Source organism: Nannospalax galili, unplaced genomic scaffold, assembly GCF_000622305.1.
Source record: "Nannospalax galili isolate Female #2095 unplaced genomic scaffold, S.galili_v1.0 scaffold34, whole genome shotgun sequence".
Classification (NCBI taxonomy): Eukaryota; Metazoa; Chordata; class Mammalia; order Rodentia; family Spalacidae; genus Nannospalax; species Nannospalax galili.
In genome coordinates, this window is record NW_008338996.1 from 3,610,593 (window position 1) to 3,632,989 (window position 22,397).

The 22,397-nt window shown below is 41.2% G+C and overlaps 1 protein-coding gene across 2 annotated transcripts in view; it reads left to right on the forward strand.

Annotated features, from left to right (window-relative positions):
• Positions 1-22,397, forward strand: part of Brinp1 (BMP/retinoic acid inducible neural specific 1) — a 185,342-nt gene that overhangs the window by 143,141 nt on the left and 19,804 nt on the right. For both annotated transcript variants that reach the window (XM_008833478.2, XM_029563717.1), the window contains 2 exons: positions 4,513-4,749; positions 9,815-10,037. In XM_008833478.2, the coding sequence (XP_008831700.1) occupies positions 4,513-4,749; positions 9,815-10,037 (460 nt within the window). The remainder of the gene's footprint in view (positions 1-4,512; positions 4,750-9,814; positions 10,038-22,397) is intronic.

A 22,397-nucleotide genomic window follows, 5' to 3' on the forward strand; every position in this document is an offset into this window, starting at 1 on the left:
GCTATTTTCAGTCTTTGGATAAATTACCTAACTTGGCCATATCTATATCTCCAAATCCTGAGGAGGCATCTTCCTTTTCAAAGGGGTAACGAGAACTGATGAGTATAAGAGACCTACATTGAGCTTCGTCTTATTTGTGAGATCTGTAGGGGATAGACAGGCATTTAATTTCCCAAATACATCTTTTGATTGGGGAAAATGGAAATAAAACAATTTAATAATATATCTTAAGCTAACAATTATGTTGAGGCAAAAAAAAGACATTTTGACCCCAGTAGTGTGGGAAAGTCTATGTTTTGGGAGAAGGGAGAAACAGACTGTGATCTGAGGAAGGAATCTTCTAAACGCAAGATAGGATAGGACTAAAGGAAAGACTGCAAGAAGAACAGGGCTGACGCAGTGGAAGGTTAAAAAAAAAAAAAGGCAAGGCATGCAGGATGTTGTGAGTAAAGAGGAGAAAGAAGAGAGTTTAAGCCACAAAGAGAGAGAAGGAAGCAAGGACACAGAGATACGCCATCCTGTGTCAAAGGAGATAAAAGACCTTGCACAGAACCTTTGCAGAATACAAAACATTATGTAGCATTTGTGTGGAAGATGAGCCAGGGAAGGACTGAGGGGGTGCGGGGCAAGAATCAGAGAAAGAAGCAAGATTTCTTGGGTGTTACCACCTGAACATTGTACACTTGCTAGGTGGAACATTGAAACAGTGCCCTTGAAATTGTAGCAAGATTAAAAGAACAATAATGAAGTTGAAAGGAAAACATTCCATCTGTTCAGCGTGGGTGAGGTGGTGTTCAAATGTAACTTTCAACCAATGCCGTCCTGAGTTTTGTGAGGCAAAATTTATATGCTTGGCAATAAAGGTGGCTTTTTTCTCTCATTTTCTGTGTGTGTGTGTGTGTGTGTGTGTGTGTGTGTGTGTGTGTTGAGACAGTGCACAGACAATATATCCATGTGCAGACAGAATATTCCACCCCAGCCGGCAGCTGTATATCTTTCAAACAGTGGTACCACAGGCCAAATCCCCCTCCAAATTATTTATGACTCCTATTGAAGCCAGTAAGTTTCAGGCGCCAATCTAGGGGGTCAGCAATGGGTCTCTTTGTTGGACACAGGTCATCAGGAGACGGCTCTGGCTGTGACTGCTGTGTGAACCTCCGCTGCCGTAGAAATGGTTATGTAACTTTAAACAGTACTGACATTTTGCAGAAAAGTGCTTTTTAATTGCTATGTCTTCATTATTCTCTTTTGAAATTTGCCCAGGAGATTCTGCCTTAAAGACAGCTCCCCGTGTTCTGAGTTTCCACTTTTAAAGAGCAGCCAGTTTTATGTTTCAGCTGCTCCCAGAAAACCCCCAACCCTAAATTTTATCTGCTTTCAGTTGCATTAAACAGGGTAGGTAATACTGCCTTTTGTATCCTTGCCAAAAAGAGAAATGATTTGACGCAATTTTCTAAAAATGCTCTCCCAAAATTCCTTTTGGGCTAGGACCAAGAATAGAATATCTTATCCCCTACAAAAGGGAGAAAGAAAGTGATGAGCTAGCTAAAAAATAAAAAATAAAAATAGGACTGAGAATATAGTGTGCGGAGTTCCTTTAAGCAACAGAAACGTAACCCCAGTCCATAGACCCAGTTGCCTATAGGGGATCAGAATCAGCTAAAAATAAATTTGCTTTGGAAGAGAAAATGGTGGCACAGATAAAGTGACTCAATAGTGCAGACTCCGGAAGAATTCCCGACTTGATGTGGGAGAGACTTTATAGCCAGTTTGTGTTTCTCAACCTTTTGCTATCTGTGTCATCACAGTGAGTGATCACATGATTTCCTGTTGACCCCTTGCTCATTACTGAAGAGTTTACCCATTTTCACAGCAGACCACTGTCCATGTGAACAACTCTGTTGGAATTCCTTCCAAGTAAAAGGCATGTGAAACTTACTGAATAGCCTTCGGCTTCAGCAGGCACAGAGTCTAAACCACTTCCTTGTGAAAGCTGTCCAAATAACTAAAGATTCATTTTGGGATATTCCCTCAGCTGCTGTTCCTTATTTATCCTGAAGTTTCTATTCACAATTTAGGAATTGAATCCGAGAAATGACAACATCATCATCACTATCATCATCTTTATCAGCACCAGTTTCTTTACATCAAAAATAAGAATTGGGCTGACAAAATGGCTCAGTGGACTTGCTGTCAGGCCTGAGCTCAAGCCCTGGAACCCACAGAGTAGAGGGAGAGAATGGATTCCTGAAAGTTGTCTCCCAACCTCCACATGTGCACTGTGACATTGCCCCCAAACCTATATACATACAATACACATAGTACAGTAAATATATAATATAAAAAGTTAGTAACTGATAACATTTATTGTCGATGCACTACACAATTTATAAGACACAATTTTCCCCCTAAATATGTCTGATGTATGTACTGAAAGTATCAATTTTGGAAGAGGAGAAAAAGTGAAGCTTTGGAGAGAGGCTGAAAATGTTCTTGAGATGCTTTACTTGAGGACCCTGGTGGAAGTGATTTCCAACACTTCACATGAACTGCGGCTTCCCACAGGCATGCTGAGCTGCATGTGGCTTTTCACAGTGCCCTCAGCAAACTCTACAGTTGCAGTGTGAAGGCCATATGAAGCAATAGAAATTCATTGTACATATAATAATAGCAATCGTATTTTATCTATCTATCTATCTATCTATCTATCTATCATCTATCTATCATCTATATATCTATCTATCATCTATCTATCTATCATCTATCTATCTATCTATCATCTATCTATCTATCTAATCTCAAGGGAAAAGACAAATATACAGGAACAAATCAGAAAAATAAAAAGCAAAGAAAATGCCAAGTTTATTCAGCAAATCCATGACGAGCAAAGTTAGAGTACATCCCTGAAGCTTGAGTGGGAAACAGCAGTAATCCAAATAGGACTATAGTTCCCTTTCACACAGTGGGAGGCAAAAGTGTCACTCCTGCATATTCTGGAAGCTAAGAGTATTAGCAACTTCAGACAAAGTGAAGGGAGCTGTCCTGTGTGGGGGTGAATTTCTCGTCCAGAGGTTCCTTTCAGTGTGGGCATCATAGGGAACAGAGTCTAATTGCCTTTCTAGGTACTGGCATGCTATGTTTCCTTAGTCAAAGCCTTCTCAATCTTTCATTCTCACAATTAAAAATCTTACAATTCAAATGCAGAGTAAAGATCGTTCACTGGAGTCAAGCATGTTCATCCTACACCAGTGGGCTAGCCGCTTTTCCTTTGTACATCTCCTTCAGAACAAACAAGAGAAAGCTAGTGTCTCTGATGCCCTTCATCACTGATATTTTTGTTTCATAAAGCATGCTTTTATTAAATTACATAGTTTTAATAGTCTCAATCTTGTCCTTGAAAACTACCAACATAGACCCCATGATCCATAAGATAAAATGGACACTCCCTGGTCTCTAATAAAGTCCTTGGTGTCATCTGGCTTCTACTGGTCCCTTCAGTTTTTCTACCATACCACACCCTCGTCTCTCCAAGTCCATTTTGTCTTCCCAAGTCTCCCTGACATACTATCTTTTCTTTCTGCTCTTTTTAGAATACCTTTGCTGTTCTGTTAATACTGGTCTCGGGGCTGGAGAGATGGCTCAGCGGTTAAGAGCACTGACTGCTCTTGTAGAGTCCCTGGGTTCGATTCCCAGCACTCACATGGTGGCTACAAACCATCCTTAACTCCAGTTCCAGGGGATTCCAAAGCCCTCTTCTGACCTCCATGGCATTCCACGACATGGGTGCACTCATGTACATGCAGGCAATACACTTGTGCACATAAAATAAAAATAATAAAGTGTCAAAAAAAACCCATTCTCTTACTTGCATTTCAACCGCTCCAAATTCTTCTTCCCATACAAAGCTTTCCTTTCTACCCAAGCCCCATTATTTGCAGCCTTCTTGTGCTTGACTATTTCCTGTGACTGCCTCTGCTGTAGACCTATAACACTGTTTTAGGAAGATGTGTGTCCGAGTTTATCTCGGCCAATAATATTGTAAACTCCTCCAGGGCAAAGAGGTTTTATTTAAATCTCTATAGATGGAGAGGCTAGCTCAGGAACTGCTTTTCATAAAAAGAATTCATAAATATTTTAAGAAAAGGGAGGAAAATAAATGAAGGAAATAAGGAAAGATAAACAATAGTGTTTTGCATTCAATAGGGGTTTTCACCCAAATGGAAAAAAAAAAGTACACATCAGAGCTGCTCCTGTCTCAGCACTAATACAGTGGAACACAGTATGCATTTCAGAGTTGGCCAAGGTCAGGGCCTGAGATATTGAAGCACAAGTGATGTAAATGAAAGCCCCACTTACTCTGCCCAGTCTGTGCCTAAGTAGGCCTTGAAATATTTTGCTTCCAACACACAGGGAGAAACTTTGCAGCTCCAGATTCTTGTGTCACCTTTGGAAACTGTTAATGAAACACCTTTTTTAACTTTCTGATTTTCCTTTCTTGCTGTTCTCAAACAGGTCTTCAGATAATCTTCCCCCAGTATCTGCAAGAGAAGTTTGTCCAGTCGGCCTTGAGCTACATCATGTGCAATGGCGAGGGGGAGTATGTGTGTCAGAACAGCCAGTGTCGCTGTCAATGTGCTGAGGAATTCCCACAGTGCAACTGTCCCATCACTGACATTCAGATCATGGAGTTCACACTGGCCAACATGGCCAAGGCCTGGGCTGAAGCTTACAAGGACCTGGAAAATTCAGGTAAAGAGCCTAACTTAGTGTGATGGAGCGAATGTCCCTGAGCTTCTTCTAGAAAGGTACATCACTAACTGCAGTTAGGACTGCTTGATGCAAAGGGTAATTCAGTAGCTCCCTGGGTCACCTTGGAAAGTCCAGAGTTGGGTATAGGCAATGTCATGCAATAGATATCCAGGAAACAGTGAACAGCATAGGATAGCGTGTGGTTATATGATATATTGTCTCTGATGGACACAGAGATAAGGTAAGATGCATAGAATGCTTCTGGAAAATGAAGTCAGATGCTGTTTTTTCCCAGGTCTGTGTGTGCATACACATGCATACACACGTGTGTGTGTGTGTATGAGCGTGTGTGTGCACGTTGGGTGTGTAAATGAATGAATAAACACACATAGATATGTGAATATATGTGTGCATGAGTATATATATATATATATATTTTAGGGAGACATAAATATATCAGTATTCAAAGACCACACAGACTATCAAAGCTATAAATCACTTTTCTGCAAATTTAGTTATTTCCTTCTTTCCTAGGTCAGAAAAATTAGTTATAGGGAAGGAAAGTCAGTTACCCACGTTCATAAAGAGAGTAAGGTCTAAAGATCTTAGATCTTGACTTTCACGAGCTCTGGATTCTGTCAGAGATCAAACATTAATTATTGTAGCCATTTAAGAGATGAAGATGATTCTGGTATTTCAGTTGTCTGTGTATGAAGGAGAAGAGGCTGATGTGAGTGATGTAGAGCTGGAGTCAGTGTGACCAGTAAAGTCAGAGATGAACGTGTTGAGAAAGAGCAAAAGTCTTATTGTCTGACTATGATGCTCTCAGAGAGGCAGATCACAAGTTGTGTAGGATAGAGATGACTCCAATGTGAATTTAGGAAATGTTTAAAAATTTTGACATATTTAGAAGGGAAATTGGTAGGAGCTGGCATTGGTTATCTCTGAGAGTTAAGGAGAAAGAGGATTGAGATGAGGTCAAAGAGTTTTGCTTAGAGATGCGTGTTAGATGACTTCATGTTTGCTGGTTCCCTTCACTGAGTTAGAACACCCAGGGAAGTTTGAGAAGAAGACAATATAACTCAGTTTTATACAGGATAAGGTTAAGAATTCTTAAGACTGGTCCAAGAAGCATAGCCAAGAGATAGTGAGCTCTTAAATAGTAGTACTCAAATATCTGTAAATAGGCTCATCAATAGAACATTACTGTTTTTGAAACAACATTATATCTTCAAATCTGTTACATTAGTCACATATATGCAAGCCTGATGCTCTTGTACCAGAAAACAGGCAGGACATCAAGACTCAGAATCTTTCTCAGCGGTACAGAGTCTATAACAGACAGCCTTGATAATGGAGTCCCAGGTTCCATTGTCCACTTCTCCCAAAAGAATTTTAAACTTACTAAGTCAACTTTACCCCAACCCCAGACCTACACTTTCTCATCTGATAAATGAGAGGACATATTTGTGTTTTGAACATTTGAATTTATTTAAATCTTTAGTGACAAAACCCTTTGATCAAATAAAATCTTACCACGGAGCCACTGTGTGTACCACAGACGAAAGCAGAGCTTCACTGAGCATGGTTTGAAAGTGACTGGTTGCCGTGAACTCAAAGGCCCCATCCAGCTTTGCAAGCACAAAATGCATTAGGGATTCCTGAAGGCCGTGCAGCTTGAATGAGTGGAGCTGCTGTGGTTGCCTTATGAACCTGCAACCATTTGTCTGTTTCAAATCCTTGTAATCCATAAAATGGAGGTTCATGATAGAAAGGTAATATGTTGACTCTTGTCCTCAAATAGCCAAAAAGACACATTTAATAAACTGTTTTTGCAAAGAAATTCTATTAGTGGCTAAAAAGCAGAGAGGAATGCAGGCTGTATGCACCAGTAATAAAGAACTCTAATCTCCAAAGAGAACCACTGAGTGGGTGGGCAAGGAGACAGAAAGCTGAGATGCTGCAGTGTAAGGAAGTATCTACTTTGCACTTTCTCTCTATAAGACGTCTATAACCTGTAGCCCTCTCATACATTTCCATCTTAAATATTTTTTTCCCACACTAAGACAAATCCACCCATGGAAAGAAGTATCCCTGCTGAAACCTGCTAGGGTCTGTTCCTGGGTCCTTTTTTTTTCCACTATCTAAAGCATTACGCGACAAGAAGTTTTGCAGGTGCAAGCACAGTCAAGGTTTACTGATGCGTAAGCAATACTCCACATGGCAAAGAGGCAGACTTCCATGTGCATGGAGCGGAGGTCCAGAGATGGAGCATCTTCTACCCCACTGAAGAGTCTGAGCACTTATATTCTACAGGGTAGAAGGTGGGACAGGACTTGGCTTTCCTTTTCCTCTTTGGATTGGACCAATTAGGATGCATGTTATTGGTTGGTTCATTTATATGCAAGTTGGAACCAATTTGGTAGAGCAAGAGCAAGAATTTGAAATTTCCACCAGAGGAAGCCAGCCACAGAGGGGGGGAAAAGCAGACCTAAAGGGCCAACTTTGGACAAGAACTTGGAAGTGGGCCATTTTGGATAGAAGTGAGAGTAATTGGAACACAGCTGAATCTCGTCTGGGGCCTCTTGCTGTCTGGGGCCTCCATCCCTGTCTGGGTGCCTCCTCCCCTCACTACCTGGCTAGTTCAGGACTAGCTATGAATCTCCTATTCTCCTTCAGTGCCATTTACTTGTATTTTTTTCCTTCCATATATTTTTAGCCCTTAACCTTAATGACTCAGCTCAGATAATTTAAAGGAAATAATGATTATCCCAAAGCAAAAATCGTGGCTCATATTCTTTGATGGCTGCACACTTTGTAATTTGGATTAGATACTGTTATACCAATTTGACAGATGGAGAAAATGAGGTCTTGGAAGGAATGATCTTCCTGCAACTGTTCCGTGGTCAAGATGTGGTTTGAATTTTTTAAAATATTTTATTTATTATCTTTATTTTATGTGTATGAGAGTATTGCCTGCATGTATGTGAGTGCACCCATGTCGTGCAATGCTGCGGAGGTCAGAAGAGGGCTTCGGATTCCCCTGGAACTGGAGTTAAGGACGGTTTGTAGCTGCCATGTGGGTGCTGGGAATCGAACCCAGGTTCTCTGCAAGAGCAGTCAGTGCTCTTAACCACTGAGCCATCTCTCCAGCCCCCGTAGTTTGAATTTTTGCATATCTCTAACTATATTGCAAAGTACCTAAATTTTTCCAGGATTCCGAACTTCTATTTACAGAGCCTTGATTTTTTTTCTTGCAGTACACTTGGCTTCAGGGTTGCTCTCTGTGTGTTGGGAGGAAGGATAATATGCAGACTGGGAATGTAGTCTGGAGCTAAGCTACAGTCTTAATTCCACCAACTACTGATCATTGGGTAGCTAAGTATTCTGTGTCCTACCTCTATAAAGTAAGAACACTACCTGATTGGTAGGTACCTCATAGGTCTGCTGGGAAGATTATTTATAAGTGTTAGGTGCTTAGGATTGTACCTATTGAGAGTCATACAAGCACTTCTTAATAATGTGAAAGCATAATAGGCCTGAAATTTTCTTGCAGGTTTTATAATTTGAAGTAAAGTTAATAGGCTGCAACTATGGTTTTGAAACTAACTATTGGTCTTTTTCCTACAAAACAATCCATGCTTTAATCCACTTTACCTGTGGTTGGAGAAGGATGGTACAGTTGAGGAAGTGTTAAGAGTCACTGACAGTTGATGCTAGATTTTTATCTGCTTGAATTTGCATGGGTCTTGTGCATGCCGTCACCATTGCTGTAAGTTCGTATGAGCAAGGTCTCAGGAGACTGTAAGACTCTATTTCCATATGGTCACATACCTCCTCCTCTGGCTCTTATAACCTTTCCACCCCCTCTTCTTCCATGGTCCTTGAGCTCTGGGTCTAAGCATCAGGACCCAGTCTTAGGTGAAGAACCGTTGAGTAGCTGATTACTGCTGGGTGAAGAAGAGCTGATCTTCTTTAAGGGAGTGACTCCAGATAGGTTGACTGGACCCCAGTGGATGAACTTGCAGTAAGATACATCAGGGACACTAACTTGATTTGATAAACCTTAACATAAATGACAGAATGCATGAAATCCAGTGGAGGAGCTATGGCAGGGTCCAGATAGAGAAGAGGGCATAAAGATGATTAAGATGTTGTGTATGAAATACACAAAATTCAATAAAAATATATTTTAAAAGAAGAGTTAATGACAGTAGTTGGATTTTAGCTGTGTTAGCTTTTAAAAATTACTGTGTCACTCTGGGCTTTGGTTTCCCTATCTTATGTGTAGGACAGGAAAGCTGAATTAGGTAATTGTAAGGATGTGAGAAACTGTAACCTGTAATGATGCTCAGAAACTCAAACACTACAAACCGAGGCAGAAACTTTTACCAAAGGGTCTTTGACCATTTCTTAAACTGTGGTTTCCCGACATTCGAAATGATGTTGCATGGCCCACACGTAGGACTTCAAATAAAATTTGGATCTGAGTGCAGAGGTTTGTACACTTCTGTTCTGTCAAACTTGCAGACTACATCAAAGGGAAAGATTCAGTTGGGTGCTAATACGCCTTTAACACCTCTCTGGATGTGCTAGTTTCCGGCATTTCAAAGGGAAACAAAGCATGGGAATTTGATCACTTAGCAGGCAACAGTATCTGACTAGAATTTATTAACATTGTTTTCTTCATGTTTATTTTCACAGTTGCCATTTGACTGAAGGCTTGAAATACTGATTTTCTATGTAGATTGGCTGAAAAGCATTTCAAGTTTTAACTCAAGAATACTGACTTGATTCAAAGGTGCTATTAAATGTGAGCACAAAGATGTATTCTTGTAAACTGGCATTCCAGTGATGGAAGTTTGGGGAGCCTTGTCGTCTAAATGCAGTGTACGGGTTCCCTTCAATAAAACACACAATGCTAGGAGAAGAGCAGGCTAGGTAGTGTTCTGTGAGCCACAGACAAATTGAAGGGTCTGCCTTGGCAGGTGGAGCTAAGCATTAGGACATTGGGATGGTGGCTGCCATGCTTAGCTTTTCTCTCTTGGCCTTTATCTCTTGCCAGATGAATTTAAGTCATTTATGAAGCGACTCCCCAGCAACCACTTCCTGACCATCGGTAGCATCCACCAGCACTGGGGCAATGACTGGGACCTGCAGAACCGTTACAAGCTCCTACAGAGCGCCACTGAGGCTCAGAGACAAAAGATCCAGCGCACAGCCCGCAAGCTCTTCGGTCTCAGTGTACGCTGCCGCCACAATCCCAACCACCAGCTGCCTAGAGAAAGGTATGTGCTGCTGCCACTCCACCTCGCTGAGGCCTTCTGTCACCTGGTGGCAATCAGCATGCACTCCTGCTGCAGAGGGCCAGGCACTGCACAGGTGGTGCATTTCAGCTGATAAACAAGGCCTTCCTGGGCCAGACCAATAATGCTCTGGGCTGTCTTTGGTATCTTGCCTATTTCTGCATGTCACATAAGATTTCCATGTGTCCTAGATATGCCATTAACCTTCTGCATCTGTGGATTCTGCATCTGCAAATTCAGCTAACTTCATGTTGAAATTATCCATAGTAAGAATTGCATCGCTATGGAGCACGCTTGGATTTTTCTCTTCTTATTTTTCCCTTAAACCACACGATATGATTGACAGTGTATGGAGAATTATGAGTATTCTGGAGATGATTTAAAATATACAGGAAGATGTGCATAGGTCCTGTGCAAGTGCGACCCTCCTTTTCTGTAAAAGACTTGATCACTGACTCATTTTGGTATCTGTGGGCAGTCCTGAAACCAGTTCCCCAGGGATAACAAGAAGATTATGCCATCAATTCAGCCTCTGTGCCGTTTGTGCTGTTACTTACCCACCTGTCTGAGGGAGACCTCTATCACTAGCCCCAATAGCTATGTGGCACTGATTTGGTTATTTAAAATACATTATCTGTTTAACTTTAGAAGAACTCAGCAAAGGAGATTTTAGCATCTCATCTTAATGGCAAAGAAACTGGGTCAGCTAATTAATCAGACAATTTAGTTAGTTGAGGGCCTTGAGTGGAACAAATGAAGCATCTACAGTGGAGGAACATACTCAACAGGTCCCGAGGGCATGATCTTGACAAGAGATCCAGCACCACCTTAAATGCTCAGTTCCTTCCTTTTCCAAGCCTCATCCCAGCCCAGCCTTGGATGTATAAGATATTCTGAGAGAGTGTGAGGAATACACAGAGAGGGTGCACTGCATACCTTCAAATAGTAAGGTTTACTTCCTCTCAGGGATGCACAGTGAGGAAGCTAAGATTGAAATCTAGGTTAGTCACACTTCATTCTTTCAGGGAACTTCTGAAATGCAGCTGAGAACTTTCCAAAGTGGCATCTCCAAGGTTTCTGAGGTGTTACAAGACAACAAGAAAACAGATTTGGGCTTATTATTCCATTTCACCAAGAAGTTATGTTATGTGTATTTCATATTTGGAAAGGATCTTGCCTTCAATATCACTCAAAGAAAAGACATCCACTCTTTAGAAGAATGAACCAAGTCCTGGGCTAGAGAGATGGCTCAGTAGTTAAGAGTACTTCCTGTGCAATCGTGACAATTCAAGTTCAGATCTCAGCACTCATGTAACAAGCTGGGTGTCAGGCAAATACCTGTCACCCCAGCTTTGAGATGTGGAGAAAGAGAATCACTGGAAATTGCTAGCTGCTAGCCTAGCTGAGAAAAACATAGCTTTAGGGTTAGGGAGAGACTCTGCCTGAAAGAATTAAATGGAGAGTGATGGAGAAAGCTATCTGGTGCCCTCTTCAGCTTGCATGGGCATGCACATCTGCATACACATGTACACAAATAAATAATTCTTTAATACAATAAGCTAAGTCAAATTTATTTATAGGATCAGTATTGGCCATATAGATCTCTCTCTCTCTCTCTCTCTCTCTCTCTCTCTCTCTCTCTCTCGCTCTCTCTCGCTCTCTGTGTGTGTGTGTGTGTGTGTGTGTGTGTGTGTGTGTGTGTGTTCAGTCTAGGAAACTGTTCAGAAAGTTCAAGTAACTTATCCAAAGCTACAGTGTAAGTTACTGATTGTCAAATGGAGTTGACCTTGTCCCCAGGGAACTTTTACGTAGGGTATTACTGTACACAAAAGTCTCTAAAATAAAGAATTATCTGGCTCTAAAATTCAGCAGAATGAAATTCAGAAAATCTGATGTAAATCAAAAAAGTCAAGAAGGCACATAAATCTATCATTCTCATTTTTAATGTATGTTTTAGTAAATTTTTGTGCACTTCATGCAGTACATCTTAATCCTTCCACTATTTGCAGCTCCCCCCCCCATTGGATTTCACGCATTCTGTAAGGCCTATTGCACCAAGTTTGTGTCCCCAAATGTCCATTGGCGTGAGTTCATCCACTGGAGCCTGATCAGTTTACCTATTATCATTCTCTAAAAGAAGACTAACTCTCCCTCACCCAGCAGTAATTGACTGCCAATAAGTTCCTCAGCTAAAGGACCATTACTGAAGAGGGTGTGGAAAGAGTGTAAGAGTCAGGAGTGGTGGATGACCACAAGGAAACAGAGCTAACCAGGTGGCTGGAACTTGCTCATATGAAGTTATAGCAATGGTGACAGAGTACCTAAGACCCATGCAAACTCAAACCAGACAAAAACCCAGCATAGAACTTGGGAAATGGGTATCAGTCTATGTTTTGTCCTCTTAACCAGTTGCTGTGCTAGCATATAAGGCTTATAAAGTACTATAGTCCCATAGGCAGTGCCTCTCCACTAACCATGCCACCCTGCAACTTCCTTCTCTTGTTTTTTCCAGACTTGAAGCAAAGGCCACTTCTTTCCTAAAGTCTTTCCTGGTTGCACCAGTCAGCACAGAAGGCTTCTATTCTAAGTTCCCGTTTAACTAGAACCACTTTCTCAGCACATTTGTCTCCCTTTCCATCATTATGAAGCATGTCTTATGTACTTGCATGTGCTCTTCTCTGCTTTCCCGCTCCCTTTAACTCCGGGCTCACATCTTTGTTCCAAGTGTGTGATAAACAGTTTGAGAGGAAAATGAAGTTTCTTCTGTCACTTGCTAACTTGGTGCAGTATTGCCGAATCAGGATCCTAGGAAAGGGGTCTGTTCACAAATTGACTTCCTTGTCACATGCAGCAGATGCCTAAGCTGCCACCATGAAGCAGTCTCCAAAGTAGATGCATTCAGATTTAATAGGCATTTGCTGGGTGATCAGCCTCAGGCACTATGTGTGGCTCAGACATGAACACAGCCTATAATGCTATGAAAGATGTTTTTTACAGCAGGAGTAAAAAAGAGTTGTATTAGAAACCAGAAAATAAAACTCGCCACAAGTATTAGTTTGTAAAAGCTATAGTTAGAAACCATTTATTAGGTATTTTAAACAACATAAGTTTATCTTCTTACAATTCTAATAGTCAAAAGTTCAAAACCAAGGTTTTGACAGGTTGGTCTCTTCTGAGGAATCTAGGGCTTATCTCCATCCTGTGTCCTCACATGGACTTTCATCTAGGTGCATCAGGATCTTGTTTAACAGACCTGCAGTCATTCTGGGTTAACACTCATCCCTAATCAGTTTTAATCTAAAGGCTATCTCCAAATACTCTTACATTCTTTGGTACAGGGAGACCAGTGCCTCAACATATGCATTTGTTTGGGAAATTAGATGATCCAGCCCATAACACACTCAAGGAGAAGGTGGATTTGGGTTAAGTCGTTAGATGAAGAAGCTGTGTATTCCAAGGACTGATCAAATAGATGCAAATCTCTTCACAGGCAACGTTTAGCTATTAAGAGACTACAAACAAATGTGTATGTTGTTGAATGTCTTTTCAGAAAGTGGAATATAAGATCCAAGTCCAAAGATACTGAGGAGGCACACTTATCAAACGTGAGGAGAATCTTCAAAGCGCAGGGCATCACTGGTCAGGCTGGGTACTGGGAAGACACAAAGGATTTCAGAAGGAAAGGAGATGAACAGACAATAGAACTGAGGGAGAAGGGACAAAATCACAAGATGGGAAGGAACAGGATAGTCACTGAGGGAGCATGATTTGAACCATGAACTTGACTGTTCCCTAGTACTACTGAAACTATATGACCTTGGATAAGTAACTTTACTATTCTGAATTCAGGTAGCCACACCTGTACCTAAAATTTGATTTATCTTGTGCAAGTTGTCAGAAGTGGATAGGTAGACACACCATACTACTGCTGAGATCTTTGAAGAAGGAACTCTCAGGCTTGTCCCTTCCCTCCTGAGAAAAGAAAATTTGCCTTAATCCTAACATCCTCCTCCAGACACCTGGAGAATATGCCCGGAATCCTCAATTGGCAAGTCAGTCAATTATGCTCATATAAGAAGGTACTGAATACTGTACTGCAGAGGGTGGGTGCACACAGAAATGAGGCTGTGAAGTCTTCCCAGGGGAACTGAACTTCCATGGCCTGGCTGTGGGCTGCTCCCTAATGTCAGAATCTGAGGCTTTAATGAGCATTCCTCACACTGGCAGGACACCTTTCTGCCATGCAGCAGTGTCAGACAGAGGTGATAACATCGGGAACCTTGAGTCACCTCTAGCTGAGCAAGTTTGTATTTGCAAATGAACTGATTGCTCAGTTTCAATTTGTCTGCTTGTTGAACTCTGTAGGAGATGAGTGTTCTGAGCAGGTGCTATTATTGCAACAGGTGCCAGTAAGAAATTTTACTTGTCTCACAGAGGGGTGGCACTGAGGCAGCATGGGAGAGGGAAAGAGCATAGAGTATTAGCTGCACACAGATAGGTCAAAATCATGTCTGTCTGCCACTTATAAGACATGGGACTTTATGTACGTACCTGTACCTCATTTGCAAAGCTGGATAATGGTAATTGCCTTCTGGTTAAGTATGAGGATTAAGATTTTAAAATTTAAAGACCTAGTAAAATACTTGACTATGTAACTCAATCAGGAGAGGGATGACATTTAGTATATATGTTCTAAAACCTAAAGGTTTGGCATTTTGTTGTTTTACATACAGTAATTTTTTCTCACTATAGTCTTATGAACTAGACACTGTTATAAATCTTATTTTGCAGATAAAGCAAGTATTGCAGATAAAGCGACTAAGGCATAGGAAGGTTAATACTTTGCCTAAGGTCAATAAATATCAATCACTATTGATATTTCAGAGTTGCTTACCTGTAAAATTTAGTGAGAGATCAACTACGGATATTTAGAACTTCTTACTGGGAATTTGTAAAAGTGATATTTTTGGATTGATGCAAAATATTCTACCCTAAATCTCAATAACTCAAATCATGGTGTTATCACTTCTCGTGACTGTGTAGGTTGACTTGGTACAGCTGGGAGGCCTGTCAAGTGGGCTGAGGTGGGTGTCCCTAGGGAACTTTCCTGGGTGGACCTCTAAAGTAGCTCATTTCCAGAGTTGGCTGTTGACACTGACTGCCAGCTGGGGGCTCAGCTATGGATGTCAACCAGAGTGCTTACCCGCGTCTTGTCCCTGTGACCTGGGCTTCATGTCGCATGGCAGCTGTTCTCTGAAAAGGCATGGTATCCTGAAAACAAAGGAAGCATTAAGATTTCTTCAAACTTCGCCTTGGCAGTGAGAGATTACCACTTCCATTATATATTATTTGCCCTGGATATTGTGAGATCTCCTGGTGTTGAGACAATTCATAGGAAACTTTCTTCTTGGTTCCTGCTCCCCTTGACACACCCTAATGTGGTACCAGGATATGAACATGATTCCACTACAGCATTCCCAGAACATCAGAGAAATCTCATGCATGATAGAACCCCCAAAATACTTGCTTGAGTGGTGACCAGCAGGCATAGCCTGGAATTAGTATGTCTGTGTTTCTTTCTTTTCCATAAGCACTGGGCCTTGCAGGAGGAGTTAACTTGGCATTTCCATAGCATTGAATACAGCAAGCTTGCCTGATTTGAGTCTGTGGAATCTGGAAGAGTCTTTACTTTTTATTCATAATTTCATTCTTTCACAATTTCGTACATGTGTGCTATGCGTTTTGGTCCCCCTCCCCTGTTCCCATATCCTTCATGTCCATACCAGCTGTGCCTCTTTACACATCTCTTTCCCTATTAACTAGTCTTGATTTTGTTTAGAGTCTCAGTGTTTAATCAAGACCATCTCTGTGATCCTGAGTTTGGAATTCTTCATCAAAGCCTGGTGGGCTCACCAGAAGGTATACAACTGATTACCGTGCTTCCCCATCCCAGAATCTGTCCATTTTCAGCAGATCAGTAGTGTTGGGTAGGACTTTGTAGGTCCCTTCCCCCTTCATGGCTGACTATGATGATGGCTCAACTTCACAGCCACTGTGAGTGCTTAGTTGACATGTCAGAGTCTTGTTTGGAAGATGATATTCTCAGTCCTTCTCCCCGTCCCCTGGTTCTTACATTCTCTGTTTCCTCTTCTGAAATGTTTCCTGAGACTTAAGTGATGGTGTAAATGTGTTGTCTAGGGACGAACTCCTCACCATCCTTTATTCTCATTATTTTGTGAGCCCACAGATCTTTGCATTTATCTCTGTTTCTGCAGAGAAATATCTACTGCAAGGGGATATTTCTCTCCTTGAGGCCATAAATGAACTTTGTCTATGGATATAGACATATTTAGCAGTGGTTTGATGCTATATCAATTAAGCTAAACAACCATCTTAGATTCACCCCCAAGGTCTAAGACCATCAATCATGGGTTTTGGAGAAGTTTATGGTATTATGCATAGATCTCTTTTGTAGAGCAAGGACTGAATACATTTAGGGAGTGATTGGTTGCTTCTATAATGGTAGTACCACAATTACACATATGAGCATATCTTGCCTGGCTGGTTGATCTTACAATTTGTAGCATTCACGGCAATGTTAGACCATCCATGCCTTTACCCCACAGCAGCCTGCACAGCACTGTGGGATTTGGTACTATAGAAGACATTGAATATAATTGGATCTAGGTATCTTTGCCAGATAAAACAAGTAAGGCTAATAATACTAATCCCAGCAATAATAACAATAGCAATATACAGCATTAACACCTGGAATGCCTAATGAGCAGGCAATAATGTAACAGGCAGTAAAACTGACTCTGCATGATTATGGAATTAGACTATCTATGTTCAAATTCCAGCCTTGCCACCTTACAGTGATGCTCGGACAACTTATTGATATCTTTGAACCTCAGTTTTCACATGTGGCAACTGAAACTGATAATATTACCTATATCTTTAGAGGATTAAGGATTTTCACCCACATTGAGAACTTAAAACAGTGGCTGTCATATGCAAAATTACCAATTCAAGATAACAAAGACATTTTACAAATCAGTCTCTTACCACATCATGTTCCCCTAGTGACACTGGGCATTGTTGGTGATGACATCTGATCCTCAGGATATCACTAGGGAGTAGATGCTCTTGATCCTTTTCATAGATAAAGGAACTGACATGCCAGAAATTTAATTAATTTATTCAAGGTCACACTGCAGGTAAACTGCAACTTTAGAATTATCCTGGTGACTACCAGGGAAGGCTGAATGGAAAAGTTCCTTGTGCTGATTAGTAAGAGCCATTTTCTAAGCAGTCAATGCGATGGTTGGGGGATACTGGTTGCAGTGTGATGATGCCAAGGCAGGGTTAGCTCACCAAAGTCATGGGTGTGAGTGTGGTGAACAATGATTAGGGTCTGTAGACTGATCCAGTGACTGAGACTCAGGAAGGTCAGTGGTAAGCCTGATTATGAGTCTCCAGTTGTGGCCTCTTGAATCGAGCTCTGGAGTTACAGTGGAGACCCAGGTAGACACATTCCCTAGCAGCAACAAGAAGAGGTTGGCTCAGTTCACGATAATGGAGTAAACATTCCCTGAGAGCTTACCATCTTCTTGACTTTTAGAGCACCAAGATAAGAAAAATAAAATTAAATTAAAAGACCAGTCCCTCCTCAAGGTCCAGTGATTACCATGAGCAGTATAATCAGACCAGTACCAGTCCATGTCTATTGGAGGCCACTCAGATGAATGTTTCTTGGGCTCTCATCATGTGTGAGACGCTGTTTCAAGTTCTGAAGATGTTTTAGTGGATTCTTTTTTGTCTGTAGGGGAGCTGGTCTTGGTTTTAGACCCTGATAGTAAAGTTGGAAATATCAAGAGAAGCAGAGGCCTACAACAAAGTTTCCTGCAAATTTCCTCACTCATAAAGAACGCTTTTATTTTTTCAGTTAAAAAATTAAGGGGGTTTGGCTACTATTACTAGGCACAGACTTTTGATTCCTCTCTCTCTCTCTCTCTCTCTCTCTCTCTCGCTCGCTCTCTCTTTCTCTCCCTCCCTCCCCTCATGCTTTTCGAGACAGGCTTTCAATATATGGATTGTACTGGCCTTGAACTTTCAGCAATCCTCCTGCTTCTGCCTGCCTCTTGAATGCTTGCATTACAGGTGTGTGCCACCACACCCAGTTTGATCCTTGGTTTTCTCATCTTTAAGATGGGAACAATGACTTCTGAAGGCCAGTATTGTGCTAAGCACAAGTTACAATTTGTAAGTGGAATACTTAATGACACAGCTATACAAATAGGGTAAACTTGAAACAAAACTCATAGGGCAGAGAACAGGAATGAGTTGAGTTCCAACACAACATTTAATATTTAACACATCTAATCATTTACTGTCAGGCAGTAATCCTATGACCTTTGACCTTACCTATTTCAATCATTCTAGCAGTCCACAGGTAGCACTAACCCATCCTATTTTATGAATGGTATAATGAAGGCACAATGAGAGTGGTAAATGACCTGCTAAAGATCATGTAACTGGTGGGAGGCCAAATCTGCTCTATAATAACTATGCTAGTCTACCCAGCCATGAAACAATACAACCCGAGATAGTTACCTATGTGCCAAGATAGAAAACTTTGTCACCATGCTGACATTCACCTGTTGTTTGTAAAAGGGAAAGGGAGGAAGGAAGGTTGGGAAAAAGAAGGGAAGAGGGACAAGAGCTTGATAAAAGGAAAGAAGAATGAAGATAGGAAGAAAAGAGGAAAGGCAGGAAGGGCAAGAAGGGGAAAACACGCGGCATAAAGGCATGGGGCTTTTGTGCAAAATCACGAGTGTTTACTGACCGGCCACCTTGGCTCCCAGCTCCATGCCAGTTACTGGAAATCACTTAAACATACAAGCAATGGTCTTAAGGTATCATTTTCTACCCTCGGGCTGGGTCTAAAGACAGTGTTCAGGAAATAAGGGATGTGAATTCGAGTTATCCTTTTTGTGTAAGATGAAGTTTGAGTAGACAATTGTAGCTCATTTTTAACTAGAACAGCTCAAGCTATTTTCTTTACGGGAATTTGAATTAAAACTCATTTGGGAAGATAAGGTGATTTTTCTTTTGGTAAAATAATTTGAAAACAATGGGGCTTAATTATCTCTGGGGGTTCTTCCCAACTCTAAGAGAAATAACACTCGGAGAGTAATCATTCAATTCAAAAATATTGTTAGAAGGTCAGTAATTGAATCTTTGAGTAGCACTGCTCTCAGATGATGCTAATTAGTCAAATTTAATGAGTACCCTGTAGTTCAAACTGAGATCTCCTTTCCCCTGAAATTACAATGGCCTCTTAACTAAGTGTCCCAAAATCTACTCTGATCACTTTTCAATTTGTGTTCCCAGAGGTCATTGGAATTCTTACGCAAAAAGCAAATTCAGTCCTGTTCGAGCCCTGCTTGAAGCCTCTGGGTGAATACTCAGTGCTTTGTGGGGAAGTAACAGAATTCGGGGGTCTGCCAGAAGCTGGCCCTCACCAATCTCTTACACGGTTCATGTTCTCCCTTTGCTTTTTCAGCTACAGCCTCAGTGATTTAACTCCTAAATGCATTGCTGCCAGCAGTCCGCACGTTTCCCTCAGGCCATTTCTCCTACAGGGAAAGTTCCCGTCTTGTCCCTTCAGAGCAGCACTTCCAACCTTCCCTTCAGCTCAGCTCAGTTGTCCTCCTATCTCGGGGACCACGTTACTCGTATAAAAGTCTCTCTCTGGTCTTATTTCAGTATGCATTCTGGGCATTCTAACTTCCTACTTGGATTGCAGATCCCACTTCACCATTACCCCATTCCTTATTCACCAAGGCACGAGGCTGTGGCTTCTGCACATGTATCTCTGCCAGTGTTCTTCATGATTTTATGCTCAAAACTCCGCACAGAACCTGACATGTGAGGTATTCAGAAAACTGCACAATAAATAGGGAAATAAATTATGTTCTGCTTCCCAGAACATGCCCCCAAAAGCATATGGAATCTCAGGGCTGGGGTGATGGCTCAGCTCCTGCAGAGGATCAAAGGTTCAGTTCCCAGCACCCACATGGTAGCTAACAACCATCGTTAACTCCAGTTCCAAGGCACTTGATGCCCTCTTCTGGCCTCTATGGGCAATGCATGCATGAGTGAACTTGTATACAGGCAAAGCACATATAAAATAATAATAATAATAATTTCATTAAAAAATAAAAGCGAATCTCATCACCATGAGTATGAACTCTGGATTTTCCATAGGTTTAGTTTGTCTTTCCTTCCGCATTCAGCAATGAAGAAATAAGGCAAAATCTGTTACTGTCCAAAGCCACTCAAGGAATTTCTGAGCATAATATTCCTAAAATTCAAGCACTCAGGTAGTCCGTGTTATATTGGTAAAATCAAAACTACATATGTATATTGTTTTTAACTGAGCTGGATCCAAAACCCATAAGTACCTCTTCTTAAGTCTATTACTTTGGGAAAATTACTTATTGAATGGAATAAAAGTGAAAGAGGGAGGAGGAGGAGGAGGAGAGGAAGGAGGAGGAGGGAGGGAGGAGGAAGAGGGAGGGAGGAGGAGGGGGAGGAGGAAGAAGTAGAGGGAGAGGAGGAAGAGGATGTGAGAAGTAGGGGAAGGAAGAAGAGGGGGAGGATGAGGAGGAGGAGGAGAGGAGCAGGAGGAAGAAGAATGATGAAGAGGAAGAAAAAGAAAAAATAAATAATATATTAAAGAGACTAAACAGACATAAGAGCCTATTAAGTTTAGCAAAGTGAAGAGCCATTCTTAGCGAGGGCAGGTATTTGATGTTGGCGTGAATGATATCCTGCTGTCACCTGATTTTTAGAGATGATAATACTGTGAGGTAAAGGAGATCCATGGAGAAGATTTACTGAGGGCAGGCAGTATAATTATTAGCATTTTCCAATGACTTCTGGCCTTTGATTTATTTTTACTCCTCAAATCCACATGGCCTTGACCTGGCAGTGCAGGTCATAACCAAGTACAACTTAATTATACGCTGTTGAAGAGAAAAATCTCTTGTAGGCATCAGCCTCGGGCTCCAATCCTGGGGCCGTAGCTTCTGAACCCTTGTCAGCTTTTAACATATTTCCCACTCCATTCAGTGCTTAATTGGTGTCTGTGGAAGGATTCTGGCCACCACGATAATCGTTATCTCAGTCCCACTGACCCTCTGTATCCACGCTGGTTTTTATTCTTCCCTCTGAACCCTGCACTTACTTGCCTCTGGACGAAATCTCCATAGACTCCTGCAGTGGGACACAGGGCTTTAGTTTCTTACATTTTATTGAACTCAAGTTAGTTTTCAGTTTATTAGACTGACAGTCTGAGCTCTGCCACTTAATAGGTGTGTGACCTTTGAAAGTCTCTAAACTTACCTGGGTCCTTCGTTTTCTTGTCTCTATAGTCAGGATAAGAAGGGCTACCCCACAGAGTCAGTGTCTGCTCAAATTATGTGATAAGTCTCCATAACCAGTAAAGACATGTACAGTTGTAAAATGAATGTAATCAAGAACAGAGCAACAGTAGACCCTGGAGAGTTGATGAGGATTGCAAATTCCGCTTCTAAAATGTGGGTGTTGCTGTTGTATTAGTTAAAAATGTGAGCCTAGCAAAATATAACCCAGTATTTGAGAGTAAACTGAAATGGTGGTTCTTAGCACTGGAGATTCTGGAGTCTGAAAGGCCAAGATATATGACTGCCATTTACTTTCAATGTAAACTTGGCTCAGAATTCCAACCTTCACTTTGGGGTGATGAGTATAAAAATAAAGCCTGGCTTAGGAAAGTCAGCAACAGAACATGTATGCCATCTTTAGCACATGTTAAAAAAATAAAATAGCAAGGCTTCTAACCAGATAAGGTAAAAATCCAATCGTCCATTAGTTAATTGGAAAAGTAAGTCAGAGAAGAAGCCTGTACATGATGTAGACGTGTGCTACAATGTATATGTGCTACACATGACGAACCATTTTCATTTCATTTAAGATACATAAATGTATATTCCTCGCCAGCCTTCTGATATAGAGCCAAATCCTTTCAGTGTATGTGTATTTCTTTTGACATTCTAAGGTATTCTTGCACAAACTCCACTCATAGTTATACAGTATTTCTCACTTTGGATTATTCAGTTTAGACTCTGAAGAAAAATCTAAATAAATGTTTCTAGATTCTTTTGGACTCTATAAACCTTTCTCTGCTCATTTTTTCTTTATTTAAATTAATGGTCATTAGTCTTAGTAACTGGCCTTTATAGAATTTGCTGCAGTTTTTTTTTAATGCGTTTTCACAGGGAAAGAAATACACATACA